The sequence below is a fragment of the Aedes aegypti genome, chromosome 2, assembly GCF_002204515.2.
Source record: "Aedes aegypti strain LVP_AGWG chromosome 2, AaegL5.0 Primary Assembly, whole genome shotgun sequence".
Classification (NCBI taxonomy): domain Eukaryota; kingdom Metazoa; phylum Arthropoda; class Insecta; order Diptera; family Culicidae; genus Aedes; species Aedes aegypti.
This window is the reverse complement of record NC_035108.1, coordinates 50,883,523-50,900,267: the sequence shown is the minus strand read 5'-3', so window position 1 is coordinate 50,900,267 and position 16,745 is coordinate 50,883,523. Positions and strand designations below refer to the sequence as shown.

The following is a 16,745-nucleotide window of genomic DNA, read 5'->3' as shown; positions in this document are numbered from 1 at the left end:
TAGGAGAGAGCTCTGCTATTAGTGAGGCTAGCTGCCTGCGAAGAGGGTCAGTTTGTCTCAGTCACCATCTGATACTGACGGAGGATGGATGTGCTCCCCAAAGCACGGTCCTCCGTGAGGCGTCTTCTGGTGGCTGGACGGGTTTTTTGTGGAGGGGCTGGGAATCGAACCCATGACCTTCCGCTTATGAAGCGAAAGCGTAACCTCAAGGCTACAGACCCCCCATTGGTGAAAAGATATTGGTAGAATAATAGAAAAGCACGTGGATATTCTTTATGTCCAACTATTCAGTGGCTATTCTAGGTAACGACGTGAAAAATAAAGGTTTGGGTATATTTAAATTATATTAAACAGGAAAAAGGGTTAATGTCGACACGTGTAGTAACGCACCATCCACAGTTTTTTAGAAAACTACATAAACATGAAACGCATGAAAGCATGTAACGAGCTCACTACCCATCCTCGACTGAACGCGAATAACTGTTTGCATTCGCAAAACGCGTAACGAACACGATTAATCTTGATTCCGTCGTTTACCCCACAGAAACATGCAACGGAATCGAAAGACCAAACACTTCTGACGTGATTCTTTTTCGCTTTAGTCGGAGTTTACTATAAAAAGTCTTCTCGTAAATTTCTTCAGCATTTTCTCTAGAAACTCTTCCATAAATTCTTTGAGGTTTCTTTAATCATACTGCCGAACATCAGAGGAGAAATGCCTTTAATGAATCATAATGAATTCTTTCAAAGCTAATTTCAGAATTTTTTTAAGTTGCTTTTAATATTTCCTGTTATAAAGTTTCTCCTGAAATTTGTTTATAATTTGGACAGGAGTTGCTCTTGGAATTATTACTTTTTTCGACGAATTTCTTTAGATTTTTAACACGAATATTTCTATAAGGTACACAATATTTTTGTTCAAAATCTTCAAAATTCCTCCAAGAATTTTTCTCTTGATTTATTTTAATAATCAAGGAGTTTCTTCAATACCTACTTCATCGATGATTTGTTTTCGAAAAGAAATCGGCTTTCTAATGAGGTCATGCACGGTGTAAAATTGCCAGGAACCCGTTGGTGACTTTATACGGATGCAACTTCTTCTTCTTTTTTGTGGCAATACGTTCCTACTGAGACAGAGCCTGCTCTAAGCTAGTTCCTTTGAGCACTTTCACAGTTATTAATTGAGAGCTTTTTTTGCAAAGTTGGCATTTCTGATTTCATATATCATGTGGCAGGAACGAAGATACTCTATACCCTCTACTCTATCTGGGCCTCAAGTAACAAATGCAACCTCCCCCTGGATACGCTCATAGTTCGCAAAGTCCCACACCGCTTTACGTTACTATCTTCGGTTCGGTTTGTCTTCCGACAGCCGCCGCCGCCGCCGCCACGATCCAATAAGACGCGATTACACAATGGAAAAGGCGAAAAGTTATGAGCTCTCTCGCTCCACTTTCCCATCGCCAGTTTTAAGAAGCATGATTGGTTGCGATAGTTCTTGCACCATAAGTGTATGTGAGTGTATGACTGTGTGTGTGTGGGTGTATCGCTCATCGCCTAGAATCCAGAAGTTTTCCTTCGCGTTCGTTGTTCGTTCCAACAACCACCAGAAACCATTCACGAGTCGGAGGGATTTCTTTTGTTTTACCGCTAGTCCTATCTCTACGGATTTAGGGTATGCGATATGCATTTTTTCCATGTTGATATGAAACGAAACACGAAATTTCTCTGTAAATGACTCCAAAAACGTCTACAGAAGCTCCCTTCTTCTTCTTCTTATTCTTCTTCTTCTTCTTCTTCTTCTTTTGGGACAGAGCCTGCTTCTCAGTTTAGTATTCTTATGAGCACTTCCACAGTAATTAACTGAGAGCCCATTTTCGCATTCGTATATCGTGTGGCAGGTACGATTATACTCTATGCCCAGGGAAGTCAAGGAAATTTCCATTGCGAAAAGATCCTGGACCGACCGGGAATCGAACACAGACACCTTCAGCATGGCTTTGCTTTGAAGCCGTGGATTCTAACCACTTGGCATAAGAAGTTCCCATGGTTACCCAAAAGGTTTCAAGATGTTTTTTCTTTTTACAATTTGGTCTATGAATCAAGAAATAATATACAAATCATCTCGTAGAACGTTTCGTTATTGATTGTAAGTGATAATTGATAGTATCAATTTGCAAAACTAATAAATTATTATTTTCAATGGCAATTGGCGAAATTGAAAAAGAATAATCTAAACTACGTTTATTTGGCTTTCTCAGTCAAAGCCAAATAAACGTAGTTTAGATCTCAAACATCCCAGTCGAATTTATCTACGAAAAAGAATAATTTTGCCACATTGAAGCTCGTGAATTTCCATTTTCATTACGAAAGGCATTAGTCGAAAGCATTCGAAATATCGCATACCTTCGATAAACGGCCTTGAATAGCAGTAACCACCGAGAAGAATTCGGATCGTTTCGCATATTTTCATGGCTGCAGTGCGCCGCCTTTACTCAATCTCAGTTCCGTAGAAGAAACTCACCGCCCGATCTCATACAAAAGCACTTTATAGCGCCGTGTGCAACTTTTTTTCCCACGCACCGCAGCCGATTCGGAGATTTTCTAAGATTTAACTTCCAGGCGGTGCACTGCCGCTGTCGACGAGGCATTTAATCTATCCTTTCGCAATCGGAGACGAATTCGGGGGCACGTGAAACCTGCAAGCCAGTGACTGATTAAAAAAGTTTTAAATGAATTCGGGAATTCGACTTGATGCAACATTGGGAAATAATTCCGTATCGAGAATGACGGCTTGTTGTCTTGAGACTGTCGGATATTAGATAAAGTATCCACCGTTCAAGGGCGACTCTTTGGAGCATGATGCATTCATAGATCTAGAACAACAATTTCGTCGAAAAAAACAAATTCTTCGTTGGCCACGAATAGCGGCTCTCCCTCGAGAAACTTCAAAGGATAATACTCAATATGTCGAGGAAGTTTAATGGAATGAAATCTTCAAGAAACCATAAGAGAAGTTTGTGAATACAGTATTGAGTTCACTTGGAATACATTACAGAATATTTTTTGTCAAAAGTTTTGAGAGAAGTACAGTTGGCGACAAAATTTAGTAACCAAATGCTGCTTTTCCATACAAAATGCCCAAGTTAGGGGATCGTATCTCAGCTTCTAGTAGACCGGATTGACTGAAATTTGGATGACAAACTACAAATAACTTGATACTGAGTGTATACTGAGCTCATTTAATTTCAACCATTTTCATAGGAGTTTCAGAGGGTTGATCAATGAGAAAAGTGAGTAACCGAGAGATTTTTCGATTTAATTAAAAAAAGGTGAACTGTAAGTGATTGGTATGTTCTGCAAGTTTGTGTAACTTTCGAGAGTGAACAACTTTACCAACTACACTTTTTATATTAAATTTAGGGGAGGGATTATTAGAGTATGTTTAAAACTACGAATGAAATTTAACACTTCACTTTTGCAAAAAAAAATATAATACTAAAATCACTTGTAAGGCGAGCAAATACCTTTAAACTCTAATATGTGTTGCTTATCTTGACAGATAGGCCTATTTCGTCTGGGACTTACAGACTTCTTCAGTGTCGAGCACTCGATAAATTGGCAAGATATTTTGAAAATATTTCTACATAGTTGGCTTTTTAAACGATCTGTAAGAATTCCTGAAGAAATCTTCGACAAAAATTGGGGTTTGATTCAAGGGTCCTCTAAAGAATCTTCTGGAGCAATCATCAGTGAGTTCAAAATCTCTCTTGGTTCAGATCCATTGCGAGATATCTGGATAAAACTTCAGAAAATATATTGGAGAAGCTTTTGGAGAAAATTATTTATGTTGTCGTGAAAAAATACCATACTAAGCATTTCTTACAAAAATCCTAAAAACAGGTTTGGAGGTATATCTGGGAAATTGAATTAAATGATTTTCAAATAAACTTTTCAACTTTCTGTTTTGGCGTTACGTTACAAATAGGACAGAGCCTGCTTCTCATTAGTATCTTTATGAGAAATCTCACACTTCAATCTACTTTTGAGGGAGTTGACAAAGTTCAGACAAAAAAAATTACAGAACATCAGAAAACAATGTAAATGAATTTCACAGTAGTTCATAATTAGATAACAGTTAAAATTGCTTAAATAGAAAAAAAAAACTGGAGAAATAGACATTCATATCTAAACGAATATTCAAGAAAAAACGATGAAGGAGTTATTGGCAAATATTCTGGAGAAGTTTCAAATAAACACCTTAATCAATGTCGTGATATTTTCTTTTCAAGAAATTATTGGAACTTTCTGAAGATTTTTTAGCCAATTGCCCATAAGAAGTTCTAAAGATATGCACTCAGCCCAGCTTTGGACCAAATTTTTGATAACAATTCAATTAAATTTTTTCTGCAAACTGTTCTGCAAAAATTATGGCCCAGAGTAATGGTGTTTACTGTAATGAAATTCCATGATTATTCCTGGTTTAAAAAAAATCATAGTCGCAAATTGTTTTCCAAAACTTCAACATGATTGACAAATTTTTCATTCTAGATGACTAAAATTTTATTTTCCCACAGGAGCTTGGGTTCGAAACACACAATCTAACCAAAAATTTCAAAGTTCTTATCACTCTTTAAAAAAATGTATACTTGCTTGTCCTAGATGTGTAAACAACTTGGGAAGGAAAAATATTCGAACTCGCGATAACAAGTCTTTCCCTTAAAATGGGATTCAGATTCAAGGACATCAGCGACGTACCCAGAAACTAACTTTCTCTGAAGTGCGTTTTGCATTTTTCCATAGACTGCTGTGATTTTTGGAGACCTCTTACGTAAAAAAACAATCAAAAAGAAACCTATCAAGAACTACGACATGAGAATTCAATTTCTAATTCCTGATTTAAACAGACATGAAACAGAATATTTCAAAAACTTTTTTGAATTTCTCGTGACATTATGACAAGTTCATTTTGATATAGATTTCTTCCACATATTACTCCAAAGATCTCTTCAGAAGTTCAATTTGTGATTTTTCACAAACTGTCTAAGAAATTTTTTATAGGGCTCATTGGAAAAATTTCGAAACGAATTTCTTTCATCAACTCTTCTTATTTTGAAGTAAAAGAACTCCTGTGGGATATGTGAGAAATCCCCTTGTGTTGGAGTGCTCTAGAAGTTTCTGGATCATATTCTGCAGAAATTCCTCTAAGCATCTCTTAAGAATTCGCTGTTAACGTTCCTGAAGAAGTACCTGAAAGAAGGAATCTTTGGAGAAATTTTATCATTCATGAAGCCTTCTTCGGGATCTGAGATAATATCGAAAAATATCAATAAGAGCTTGTGAAATTGTCGAGTAATAGTCTCTGAACCAGAACCCCCTAGAATTTTGCACCAGGATTCACTGCAAGCAGACTATGGCAAGAAAGTTACTTAAGAGACTATTTTGAATAAAGTGGAAACTTTAGAAACCAAACATAGAGACTTTTAAAAGACTTGCAAGTAACCAAGACTCTAAAACAGTTTTTCCCAACTTTTTGGAATTTGCAACCGTTTTTATGGTTTAACACACTTTCCGCGGACCCCTGAATGTGATGACTTCTAAACTGAAGCTTATGAAAACTTTTCAAAGATTCATTACTTTACGGAACACATGTTTGTCTCAAGCACCAACATATCGCCAATTGTACAATTTTGGATTGCTGAATCCATTGCTGTTTTATATGATTGCACATCTAGTTTTTGAGATATTGGCTATTGAAAATACATAATTTGACGACTTCAGACAACTTGCACGTAAGCACCAACATGTATGGCAAATTATTATTTGCCTAATTTGCCACAGAATTCAATCTTTCTGTGCATGACAATACTTATCAATAATGTTCATGATATTGTCGATGCTCAAAAGTTTTTTTTCATGATTTAGAAATGTATTGTATTTTTCCGTATAACAGAAATGAAAAATCTTGAGAATAGTCGATTAAATCTGAAAAACCCAGTTATATTTTATATCTAAGTTTTTTTTCCACATTTATCCATAAAATTGAATATGAAAAACTTGTAGAGCTAGCTAAAACCTACAACTTTGCGGAAAGCAGCACGGCGGTAAGTTTAAAATCTTGTGAGTTACAGGCGAATTTTATTATCATATTTTTTTCTTGAAGACACTAACTTTCTATCTAATCTTCTTTCAAAGTTATTGAGAAATTTGAGTTAAAAAATAGTCACTTTTTGTCTCAATACATCATGGAAAGCGGCAAAGTAAACAAGCTCCATCTAAAAGATATTCTTTTAGGCTAACGATCCGGCATTGTTTCAGTTTGTTCCGTCGTGTTCCAATGGTCATTCGGAACTACTGTTTATGGACTTATTTAGAGCAATATATATGTATATATATATATATATATATATATATATATATATATATATATATATATATATATATATATATATATATATATATATATATATATATATATATATATATATATATATATATATATATATATATATATATATATATATATATATATATATATATATATATATATATATACTCGAAATAAAAAAGTACTGGAAGAGAACCTCGCATAAATTCTGAATTAAACGTTCGTCATACTTTTGGAGGAATTTTGTCAATTGTTTCTTAAAGAATCCTTGAAAAAATCTCTTAAGAATCTTTATCAGCTACGTTTTGCTACAGAATATTCTGGAGGATTTTATGGAGGACATTTCAAAGAACCTTGCCTAAGTCGATGTGAATAACTAACAATGAAGAAGACTGCAAGTTGTAGTCAGAATTCGCAAAAAGGTATGTAATCCATTAGGATGGAAATAGAAAGTACAACATATTTCAATCTTCTGTTTGGTTCCCTTTGTTAGAGATTCTAGTCAAATAGATCAAATATGTAAAATAGTCTTGAAGCTCCATCACTTGCCCTGATAATTGTTTGAAAATATAATTGGGAAAATCTCGCAAGATATCATTTGAAGATACACAAAACTTAGAATAGGCTTAAGAATTATAGATTTTTAATTCTGCTCTTGAAGATACAGAATAGTCAATTCTGCTTATGAGTATTTTGTTCAGAGTATTTGAATATTCATAAAATATGTCGAGACTGACTAGATTCTTTATAAGAAAGCATCGACAAATAGGTAATTCTGGCACCTATCGACATTGAGTAGAGGAAAAGAGTAAGTAATTTAGTTATACGACTGTTGCGTTAACTTATATTCGAGAAAACAGGTCTTCGTTGAAACCTAAGAAGTGCGTTTGTTTAAAGTGCATCGAAACAATAAGAATCTCTAGAAAGGTTTCTGGATTCTTGGAAGAATCAGTACAAAAATATCTTGATGAATTTTTCTTGATCAGTATGAAAGATCTTCTGAATTAATGATTAAATTTCAAACAAAACATCCATATTGTCAGAAAAAACACAGAATAAGAAACATTTTTCAGAATAAAACGCAAAAAAAAAATAAAAAAAAAGTTTGGAAACAAATTCTAGAAAGACTCTTGATAAGGTATATTTTCTGACAAGTATCTGGGAAGAATCCTCGAAGAAATCTTAGAGAGCACTAGAAAAGTGTTACAATCCATACAACATTGTTGAAGGTTCTATATGAAAGTGTGGCAATAGAGGAAGGGGATTAAAATACTCAATTTTTTCATGACGTATTAAACTGATATCCTCAAAATTATTATATTTGAAATTTCACGATACAAACATTACCAAACGCCACTTTTCCCCATCTCTCTTTTCCAGATAATATTCGACAAGTTCACCGTTGGCCGTTTCGACGAGGGGCTGATCGACCCGGATGCGGACTCGAATGACGCCGGCCTGACCAGTGGTGGCGACCTTCCCGGCTGTCCGGAAGGCTTCATGCAGGTAAAACCCACTCAACACTTTATGCCTGCACTACTCCCTACCTAGCTAGAGTAGCTACTCATTTCATTGTCCTGCTTTGGTCTGCTGAAGCATCCACCGTTTAGGTACGCAGTAGCTGGCGGTGAATAGCCATTTCAAAAGAAGATGTCGGAAAACCATTTGAACTACGGTGGCACCTGTGCTTCTCATCGCTTGGTGTTGAGCTTGAAAGAGGTGTCACTTTTCCCTTGAGGGTCTTTTAACGCGAGTCTCGTGGAAAAATTGAATGCTTCGGACCGTGAGAAAAAACGGTAGAACAGTTGATAAAAAAATAGAAAAACATTTTTCTAGAGAGAGAGGACCTATTTAGAAGAAATTAAATTACTGTATATCAATGAAGTAATGGCGGTCTATGAACATTGTGCATTATTGCAAAAAACGTCGAATCCTTAAAGTGCAGTTAAAAATGGTACTGTTTCTTCACCCAACTGGAAAACTCCATTCTTGATGCATTACTTGATTGTGCTCTCATATTGCTTCCATCCCATTTTCCCACTTTTTGGTTTGACTGGTGGGAGGATGTTTTTCTCTCGCACTCATTCGTTGCCCATTTGACTTGCAAGCAAAATTTAACTCGGAATTGTTTGGATGCTTTTTTCCGTACCAAAATTTTACTCTGTGCAACGCCACATATGTGTTCCCCAGAAGTTAGTTCATTTCACCTTACTCTACATCTTGTTAACGCGTCTTTTGTGGCAATTAATTTCCGTTTGACCTAACTTTTATGCAATGTATTTGACACGTAGATGAAATTTACGCTGAAAACACATCATGTGCAAGCTTTCAGGTTCGTTTTGAAACCCCGACCTACAGTAATGCTAACGAATCGTTCGACTGATGAACTGTTCTTCCTTGAACTCTCCATTCGTTTGGAATCTATTTTAGTTAGTAAAACCATCATCGTTGTCGTTGTGTGGGTGGATGCTGGTATCAATATCCTACACTGTTAGTCTGCTGTCATTCCGTCAGAGAAGTTGAATCATCAGCCAGTCAGTTAGCGTTCATAAGAGATGGGGAGGAATTACAAGGAAAGCGCTTCAACGGTGGTTTGAGGAGATATTTTGAGGAGAATGGTCTCCAAAGGTTTTGCAACAGTGTAAAGTGAGTTGACATTCAGAGATATTTCTCAGGAGGATTATGGTGTTCCGTTGAAAATTGAGTAAAAATAATACTTTTAGTGGTTAAAGATCTCAACAGTTTAAGATCACCATTTGATGAAACCATACTGAAGGTGATATCATTGAATTTCAATTGAACATGTAAATCTTCCAACTGTCTGCTTCTTAAATCACTTTCTTTCCTTCAATTCACGTCTAACATTTTGGGATTCAAGACCCCTCTGTCTTAGGACTTAGTTTTGCTGCAAATTTTAAGAAAATGAAGACACTTTTGTACTAACTCTGAACTACATTTACATATTATGTGAAAGCCAAGATACAAAAAAACTAATAGATTTTCTTCTCGTGCACCAAGTTATTATTCTGATAAAACATCAATTTAATACTAAAATGCTTCATTTGTACAATCACCATCAAAATACCACCACTGTTGAATAACGCTGTTAATCTCCGATCCATGCCTTCTACTCACCTATTATTGCTTCATCCATAATCCAACACCCAGATATTATCTTCCCGATGATACTATTAAACTTTCATTCCCATCTACCTTCATTTTCAGCTCAGCGAACTTGGTCGTCCGTTTACCGGGGGCTCCTGGTGTGGCAAAGCGTCCGGCCATCAGCTGTACTTTAGCGAAACGGCAACGGTGACAGCGTCTGTCAAGGTAAGCTCCAACGCACATTCTACCCTCTATTGGATGGGTTGTTGGGTGGGACACATTCGCTCGGACGAGACGACTGATTAATAACTGGATGCCTGAATAACCATGTCCTAATTACGTGTGGAGTTGTATGGGAAAGGCAATAGTCATGGGTGAGATGAGAGTTGGAAGATAATTACAGAAGTGTCAGTGTAATACCTTAGTTTCGCAAAATTCATCATGGGAATTAACAATTCTTTGGGGACGTCAACTTCATACAGATGGAAAGCACCTAAAGCCTGGTAAAGATTCTATCAGAATCTGCGACATCATCGCGTTCGCTTCCAGTGGATTGATGGAAAGACAGAAATAAGAAATCACACAGCTCCATCGTTTTCACCGTGACAGTGAGGTTCACGATGCTCCTCAGAACGATATTATTAGAAAAAATATCCACATCAAAACTGTGCTCACCAGTTAATTTCAATAGCTTAATTGCATGTCTAAAAAATGAATAAATTGTTGTCCCGTTTGAAGTAACGCTTGTTAGATGGTATGGGCTTTACAATTCTAAGAAAGAGTGATATTTACACACTTTTTAATTAACCATCAAAACTTGATTCAATGTTTTTATGAGTTCTTTACTTCTTGAAGGATTTTTTTTTTTGATAACAGATCAACGATATTCTGCGCGAGGCATGGTACTCTGATTTGCCATTTCATGTTTGCTGAAAGTAGTGAAAACTTGATCTTCAGGGTTACCTATATAGAAATTCGTAAGGGGGATGGTTCTTGTAATAGCTCCACTTGGACTTTGCCATTTACCAAATATATTATACCTTTGCTACTCTTAATGCTGAAGATTGATCTAAGCAATCCTAACCGTAGCCACTACATACTCAAACTAGGTAATGTCAAGTGACTATTTAGGGAATGGGATTCGATCCCAGGTCCACGGAGTGAGAAGCATGTGTTCTAATTACAACACCGGGTCCGTCTCCTACATCAGATCCATTGGAAGCCGACAAATGCGAAAAAAGCACAGAAAACACTGAGTAAATCGCATAATGCGAAATCATAAGGGTGCAAATTTTAACTTATTAGCATCATATTTAGGATCCGACTCTTTAGCCGCAGGCTTCAGATTGCAGAAGGACCGCCGATTATCTCGGATAAACATAAGGTCGCCTGTTCCATTGCTCCGAGTAGCGCAAGAAGAGCAAATTAATAATAATACAGGGTGTCCGCAAATTATCTGGACAGCAAAATATTGGAAAGATGATCTCGCATTGAAAACAATGAACAATCAATGTCCATGTACCTTTTATAATACATCTTTATGTTAACATAAAATACAACTTTAAAAAATTTCGAAATGATTGCTTGTTACTGAGATAGGCAAATTTAAATTTTTGGGAGACGTTTTTCCTAAAGGCCGCTAGTAATACTGGAGATGTGTTATCCCTAAAACCTAAAAGAGATGAATCCAAATGTCCTATTATTATTTGAAGTAATCTACAGGTTAGTGGCTTCAAGTTAGACTGGAAATAGAAAATTGTACGGTTTAAATCCAGTGAGTTCTACGGACATTTATCTTCCGTCATAAAGCTCGGAAAACAGCTCCTTTTAAGACACCTCAATATATTTGGGTTGGCTTTACAATTATTTAAAATCGCAAATGTGTCAAACTTACTTCTTAAGAATATAATAAGCCAATACTAAAAACCATGCAAGAATATTGAATTTATTATGCTTGATCGTATAGAGCCATGTCTTCAAAGTTTGTACGGATAATTTGCGGACACCCTGTATACCTCCCAACCGTTCAAGCACGTTAAACAAGAAGCCGCATCACACCATGATTCAGGGGTTGTTGAACCTAAAAACTAAAACGCAGGCATGATAAAACGCTCTCCATCGCAAATCAGACGACAATCTATTTAAAACGGGAGACGACAGACCTTACGTCCCTTGAAAAAAAAAAAAACTAGCCGATACGTCGGGAATGTAAAAAACATCGTTTTTCGACTATCAGACTAAGCGGATCCACGCCAAATCGGTAAACGATGAAACTCGACTACCTTGGATTCAAATGGAATTTTTCACATAGTTTCGATATAATAGAATAAGTTTTTTCCACTGGTGGAGAGACCATTTAAAATCAAGAGTAACTTCTGATAAGGGCGTAAGTATTTTTAGCATCACCATTAAAAAAAATGTACCTCGGAAACCGTTTGTTATAGAGAAAAAGTGTCTAAGGAGGGATGGTAGACAATCAAATAGGCTTAGTAAAAAAATATACACTGAAAAACTACCTTTATTTTCATGAAAAAATCGAAATTAAACCTTAAAACACTAATTGCAAAAAAAAAAAGGTATCTTCGTTTTTTTTTTTCAAATTTTTTATGTAAAATTTCAATGTAAAACCAGATGTTTTAAGCACAGTTTCGACATGGTGCAATCTAAAATAAAAAAGTTTTTCTAAGAGCAACTTTTGATGTATTTCTAAAAATTCAATTTCTGGTTATAGAAAAGGCGTTTTGATGCTTCAATATGATTCTTTATCCAAAAACAATTCGGGCGTATTTTCTTAAGTTTTATGATATTAATATAATTGAGTCCTAAATATCTAGAAAACGGCTAGTTTAAGGAAGATCATTGTTATTAGCATTTTGAATTGTTTTTGGATGAAGAATCATATTACAGCATCAAAACGTCTTTTCTACGGCCAGAAATTGAACTTTCAGAAATGCACCAAAAGTTGCTCTTAGAAAAACTTTTTTTATTTTAGATTGCACCATGTTGAAACTGTGCTTAGAACATCTGGTTTTACATTGAAATTTTACAGAAAAAATTTGAAAAAAATCGGAGATACCTATTTTTGCAATTTGTGTTTTAAGGTTCAATTTCGATTTTTTCATGAAAATAAAAGTATTTTTTTTTCAGTGTAATTTTTTTTTACAAAGCCTATTTGATTGTCTACCATCCCTCCCCAGACACTATTTTTCTATAACAAACGGTTTCCGAAGTACAATTTTTTTTAAATGGTGGTGCCAAAAATACATACGCCCTTATCAGAAGTTACTCTCGATTCTAAACGATCCCCAATTATATGAGATAATTTTCGTCTCATATACTTAATACATCTGCGCAGTTTCATCCAAATCGGAATGGGACATGTACCAGCATTTTATGGACGATTTCGCGTGGAACCGCTCAGACTGAGAAAGCTATCTTAAAGTAGTTTTAAGGAAAATTTGACAATATTATTATTTTTTCAGAAACTCGTTCTAGGCCTATTCCAGAGCTAACACTAACAACAACTCCAAGAATCAAGAATTACTCTAAGATCACCAAAATACCTACAGAGTTTCATACAAGAGTTTCACTGCGCATTTCTCAGGAGCGCTACTTAGCATTTCTATGAGCAGTAGTTTAAATATTCTTTCAGAATTTTATCTAGAGATTTCTAAATAAATTTTCCCAAAAATTCTTGAGAAATTCATTCTGGAGTTTTTTCTTGAATACTTCAGGACAGTGATAATAGACTCACACTCAAAATCAATGAGCTCTCTCGACAGAATTAACTTGTGTGGGGCGAGATGACAACAGTGTGTTTGTGTCGTCTCGGCCCGATCGTTGCTCACCGATCAATCAGTCATAGTGGAGTGGATTACAAAGGAAGACGTGTGTTCCCTTCCATCATGCAGAATGAGTGATTTCCCAGTTACAGTTAGATGTTACACATTGGCGACCGTGACAGGACAAATTTTCAACGTGGGGAAATATAATATATTCACACGTCAGTTTAAATAGACCAATCCAATTTCCTGCGTAGTAATTCAATGTTGCCCAAATTTTCTTTGTTTGCTGTGAGAACTGTCACAACATTGTTTTGTTTGCTGTGAGAAAGAAAATATATACAGAATGGTTGCTGAGCACTAATTTCTCTGTTGAATTGACGTTGACCGAAAGCTCAAATGACGTCGAACAAACATCGATACGTTTTCATTCTGAAGAAATCGATTTGTGTAAGATTGATCGTGCATTTGTGTTCGTGGCATTTTGCTTGTGGACTTCTATAGCAATTTAGCAGAAGCACGCATCTTGCATTCCATGCACAATCCAACAGTGAGGCAAACATGGTGTGAGAATATTTTGGTGGGACAATATTTTCTTAGGTGTGTGTCTATTGGAGGGCAAAATCCCCAATTAGAGGGCCGCAAAAATCAGTAAATAGGGTAAGAGCGCGTTGTGAGGACCGTCACCTTGGAATAATTGCGAGTTGAGAGGACCGCTTGTAACTTGATTAATAGCGAGTCGAGAAGACCGCTTAGATCGGAAAATAGGGTAAATGTGCGTTGTGAGGACCGCCACCGTCGGCTAATAGCGAGTTAGGAGGACCGCTTGAAAGTTGCTTAATAGCGAGTTGAGAGGACCGCTGAGATCGGACAATGGGGTAAATGCGCGTTGTGAGGACCGCCACCTTTCACTTTTATTGTAGAGCGAGTTGGAAGGATCGCTTTTGAAGAGATTTGTAGAGAGTTGAGAGGACCGCACAAATCAGTAAATAGGGTAAGAGTGCGTTGTGAGGACCGCCACCTTTGAATAATAGCAAGTTGTGAGAACTGCTGACATCAGAATATAAGGTAAGTGCGCGTTTTTAGGATCGCCAGCTTTCACTTATATTGTAAAGCGAGTTGAAAGGACCGCTTTTGAAGAAATTTGTAGCGAGTTGAGAGGACCGAAGAAATCAGTAAATAGTGTAATAGCGGATTATGAGGACCTTTGAATAAAAACGAATTTGAAGGACCGCTGTTAAATTGATTAATAGCGAGTTGTGGGACCGCTGAGTGCGTGCTGTGAAAACTGTCACCTTTTATGCATACTGCACTCTTAAAAATAATGAAAATTACTCTGGACGTAATTCTGGTTATGACTGAATGACACATGATGTAAGTGATGGAACGACACAAAAACGTGTCTTTGAAGATGTATTGAACAAAAAATGTAATTTTACATGTTAAAGGACACGAAAACTATGGAACTGTGATCGACATTTCCCGAATCAGACACTAACGTATTTGAAATTGGACACAAATTTACGTCATTCGGCTCGCTTCTTTTATGTGCATCCCAAAAGACGTAAATCACATTATTTTTTGGTACTGTGTGTAATGTTATGTATATTGTAAAAATAGGGTACGCCTTTTGAGGACCGCCATATTTGATTAATATTGAAGTAGACAATGAATTAAGAGGACCGCTTAAATAAATTGATGGCGAGTTAAGAGGACCGTTAACAGCGGACAATAGGCTAAGAGCGCGTTTTAAGAAACACCACCTGAAACGAATAGCGGAATGCACAGCGAGTTGAGAGGACTGGTTGCTTGTATTTTTGTCAAGGTCTAGAATGCGATCGCAGCTCAATTTGGAAGCTGAGAAAAAACTGCTCATAACAACTTACAAAAAACCTTTTTGATTGCTGACAGCAACTGCAGCGAAGTAAATTCACAATGGAAATTTATGTTCCTTATCAGAGTGGAGTGCTACAAATAGTAATAGATGAGAACAGTGATGCACTTTAAACTGAACGCGAGCCAAAAGTGAACTGAACGGGTTCAAATTTTGCACGTGAACGCAGTAAACATTGAACTCTCGTGCAATTCTAACACTGCTCCCGAACGGCCCGTTCACTTCAAAGTGCACAGAGAAGCACAAAACTTAAAAACACTTCTTCAATCTACACTAATATCATGCACAATGCATGGAACCTTATATCTCGCTTGACCTTTTTTGCAAATGTTTCTGCTTTGGCCATGACTACAATTTTCCTCTCACGTTCATTTTTCAGCCCCCTTGAGTTTAAATTTTTGAACTGATCAATGTTCTATTTTTTTTTCTCCTGAGAGGAAGGGGGATGTGTGGGGCGAGATGACAACAGTGTGTTTGTGTCGTCTCGGCTCGATCGTTGCTCACCGATCAATCAGTCTTAGTGGAGTGGATTACAAAGAAAGACGTGTGTTCCCTTCCAAAGTGATTGTCTGCATGATGGGTGATTTCCAGCTACAGTTAGATGTTACACAAAACTCATAAGAGACATGCTTCGCAAATCTCATGCTTCAGTTTTTCATGCAAAATCACTAAATCACACTCAAGCCGTTAATAATAATCCAGTCATAAAACTCGTGAAACCGTATGTTGATGTTTACGTTAGAAAGGACTTTATTTCTACCGGACTAACAATAAATCAATGCTTCACGTAATGAAACTGTGGAAATGCGAGAAAATGAGTGAAAAAGATAAGCCAACTCATTCGTGATTTTTTGACTGCTGTGTTGTGTGATTGCCAACTCACGCATTAAAAATTTCAATCGTTAGTTACGATGAATTGAGTGTCTCACAACACTAATTCAAAAATTCTTTCAGTTCAGTTCAGTTTTTGTAGGATGTTTTCTACGAATTCACCTTGCCGAAATTTATGGAATCCAATAAGTAATATCTTGAGAGTTTTCCTTTGAATTCTGCAGATTAGTTCTTGGTTGTGTCATAAGAGGTGTTCATAGATTTAGATGTAGAACATATTCTTGATAAATTGAATGTTAAATTTCTGGACAAACTTTGGTTTGATGCCTGGAAGAAATCGGAACACCGCAGACAACCAGAAATCACATAAAAGTTCACATTATAACTCGTTTATTCATACAAATTACATCAATCCCGCAAAGCACCATGGATAAAATCGTCAGATTGATGAGTTTCCTCGCATAAAATGCTTTTTTCTGAGTTCATTTATACAAAAAGTTTTTCCTACCGTACACTCGTACAAAGTAAGTCAAATCAATTCGAAGCAGCTGTCAATTCAACATTTGTGATCATAAATAAAGTCACACGAGATCACAGGTATTTATACACTCGTATTGTATGTTGTTATTCATAACATAATATATGCACGTATATCGCCTCCATTTTTGTATGTAGAAGACCTTTTTGTCTTATAAGGGGCCGTCCATAAATGACGTAGTATTTTTCACTGATTTTTTACACCCCT

General features: G+C 36.3%; 1 protein-coding gene across 1 annotated transcript in view; it reads left to right on the top strand.

The window, feature by feature from the left end:
* LOC5563894 overlaps positions 1-16,745 on the top strand; it is a 569,696-nt gene that overhangs the window by 333,579 nt on the left and 219,372 nt on the right. The window contains exons 5-6 of the mRNA XM_021840824.1: positions 7,769-7,894; positions 9,614-9,718. Coding sequence (XP_021696516.1) covers positions 7,769-7,894; positions 9,614-9,718 — 231 coding nt within the window. The remainder of the gene's footprint in view (positions 1-7,768; positions 7,895-9,613; positions 9,719-16,745) is intronic.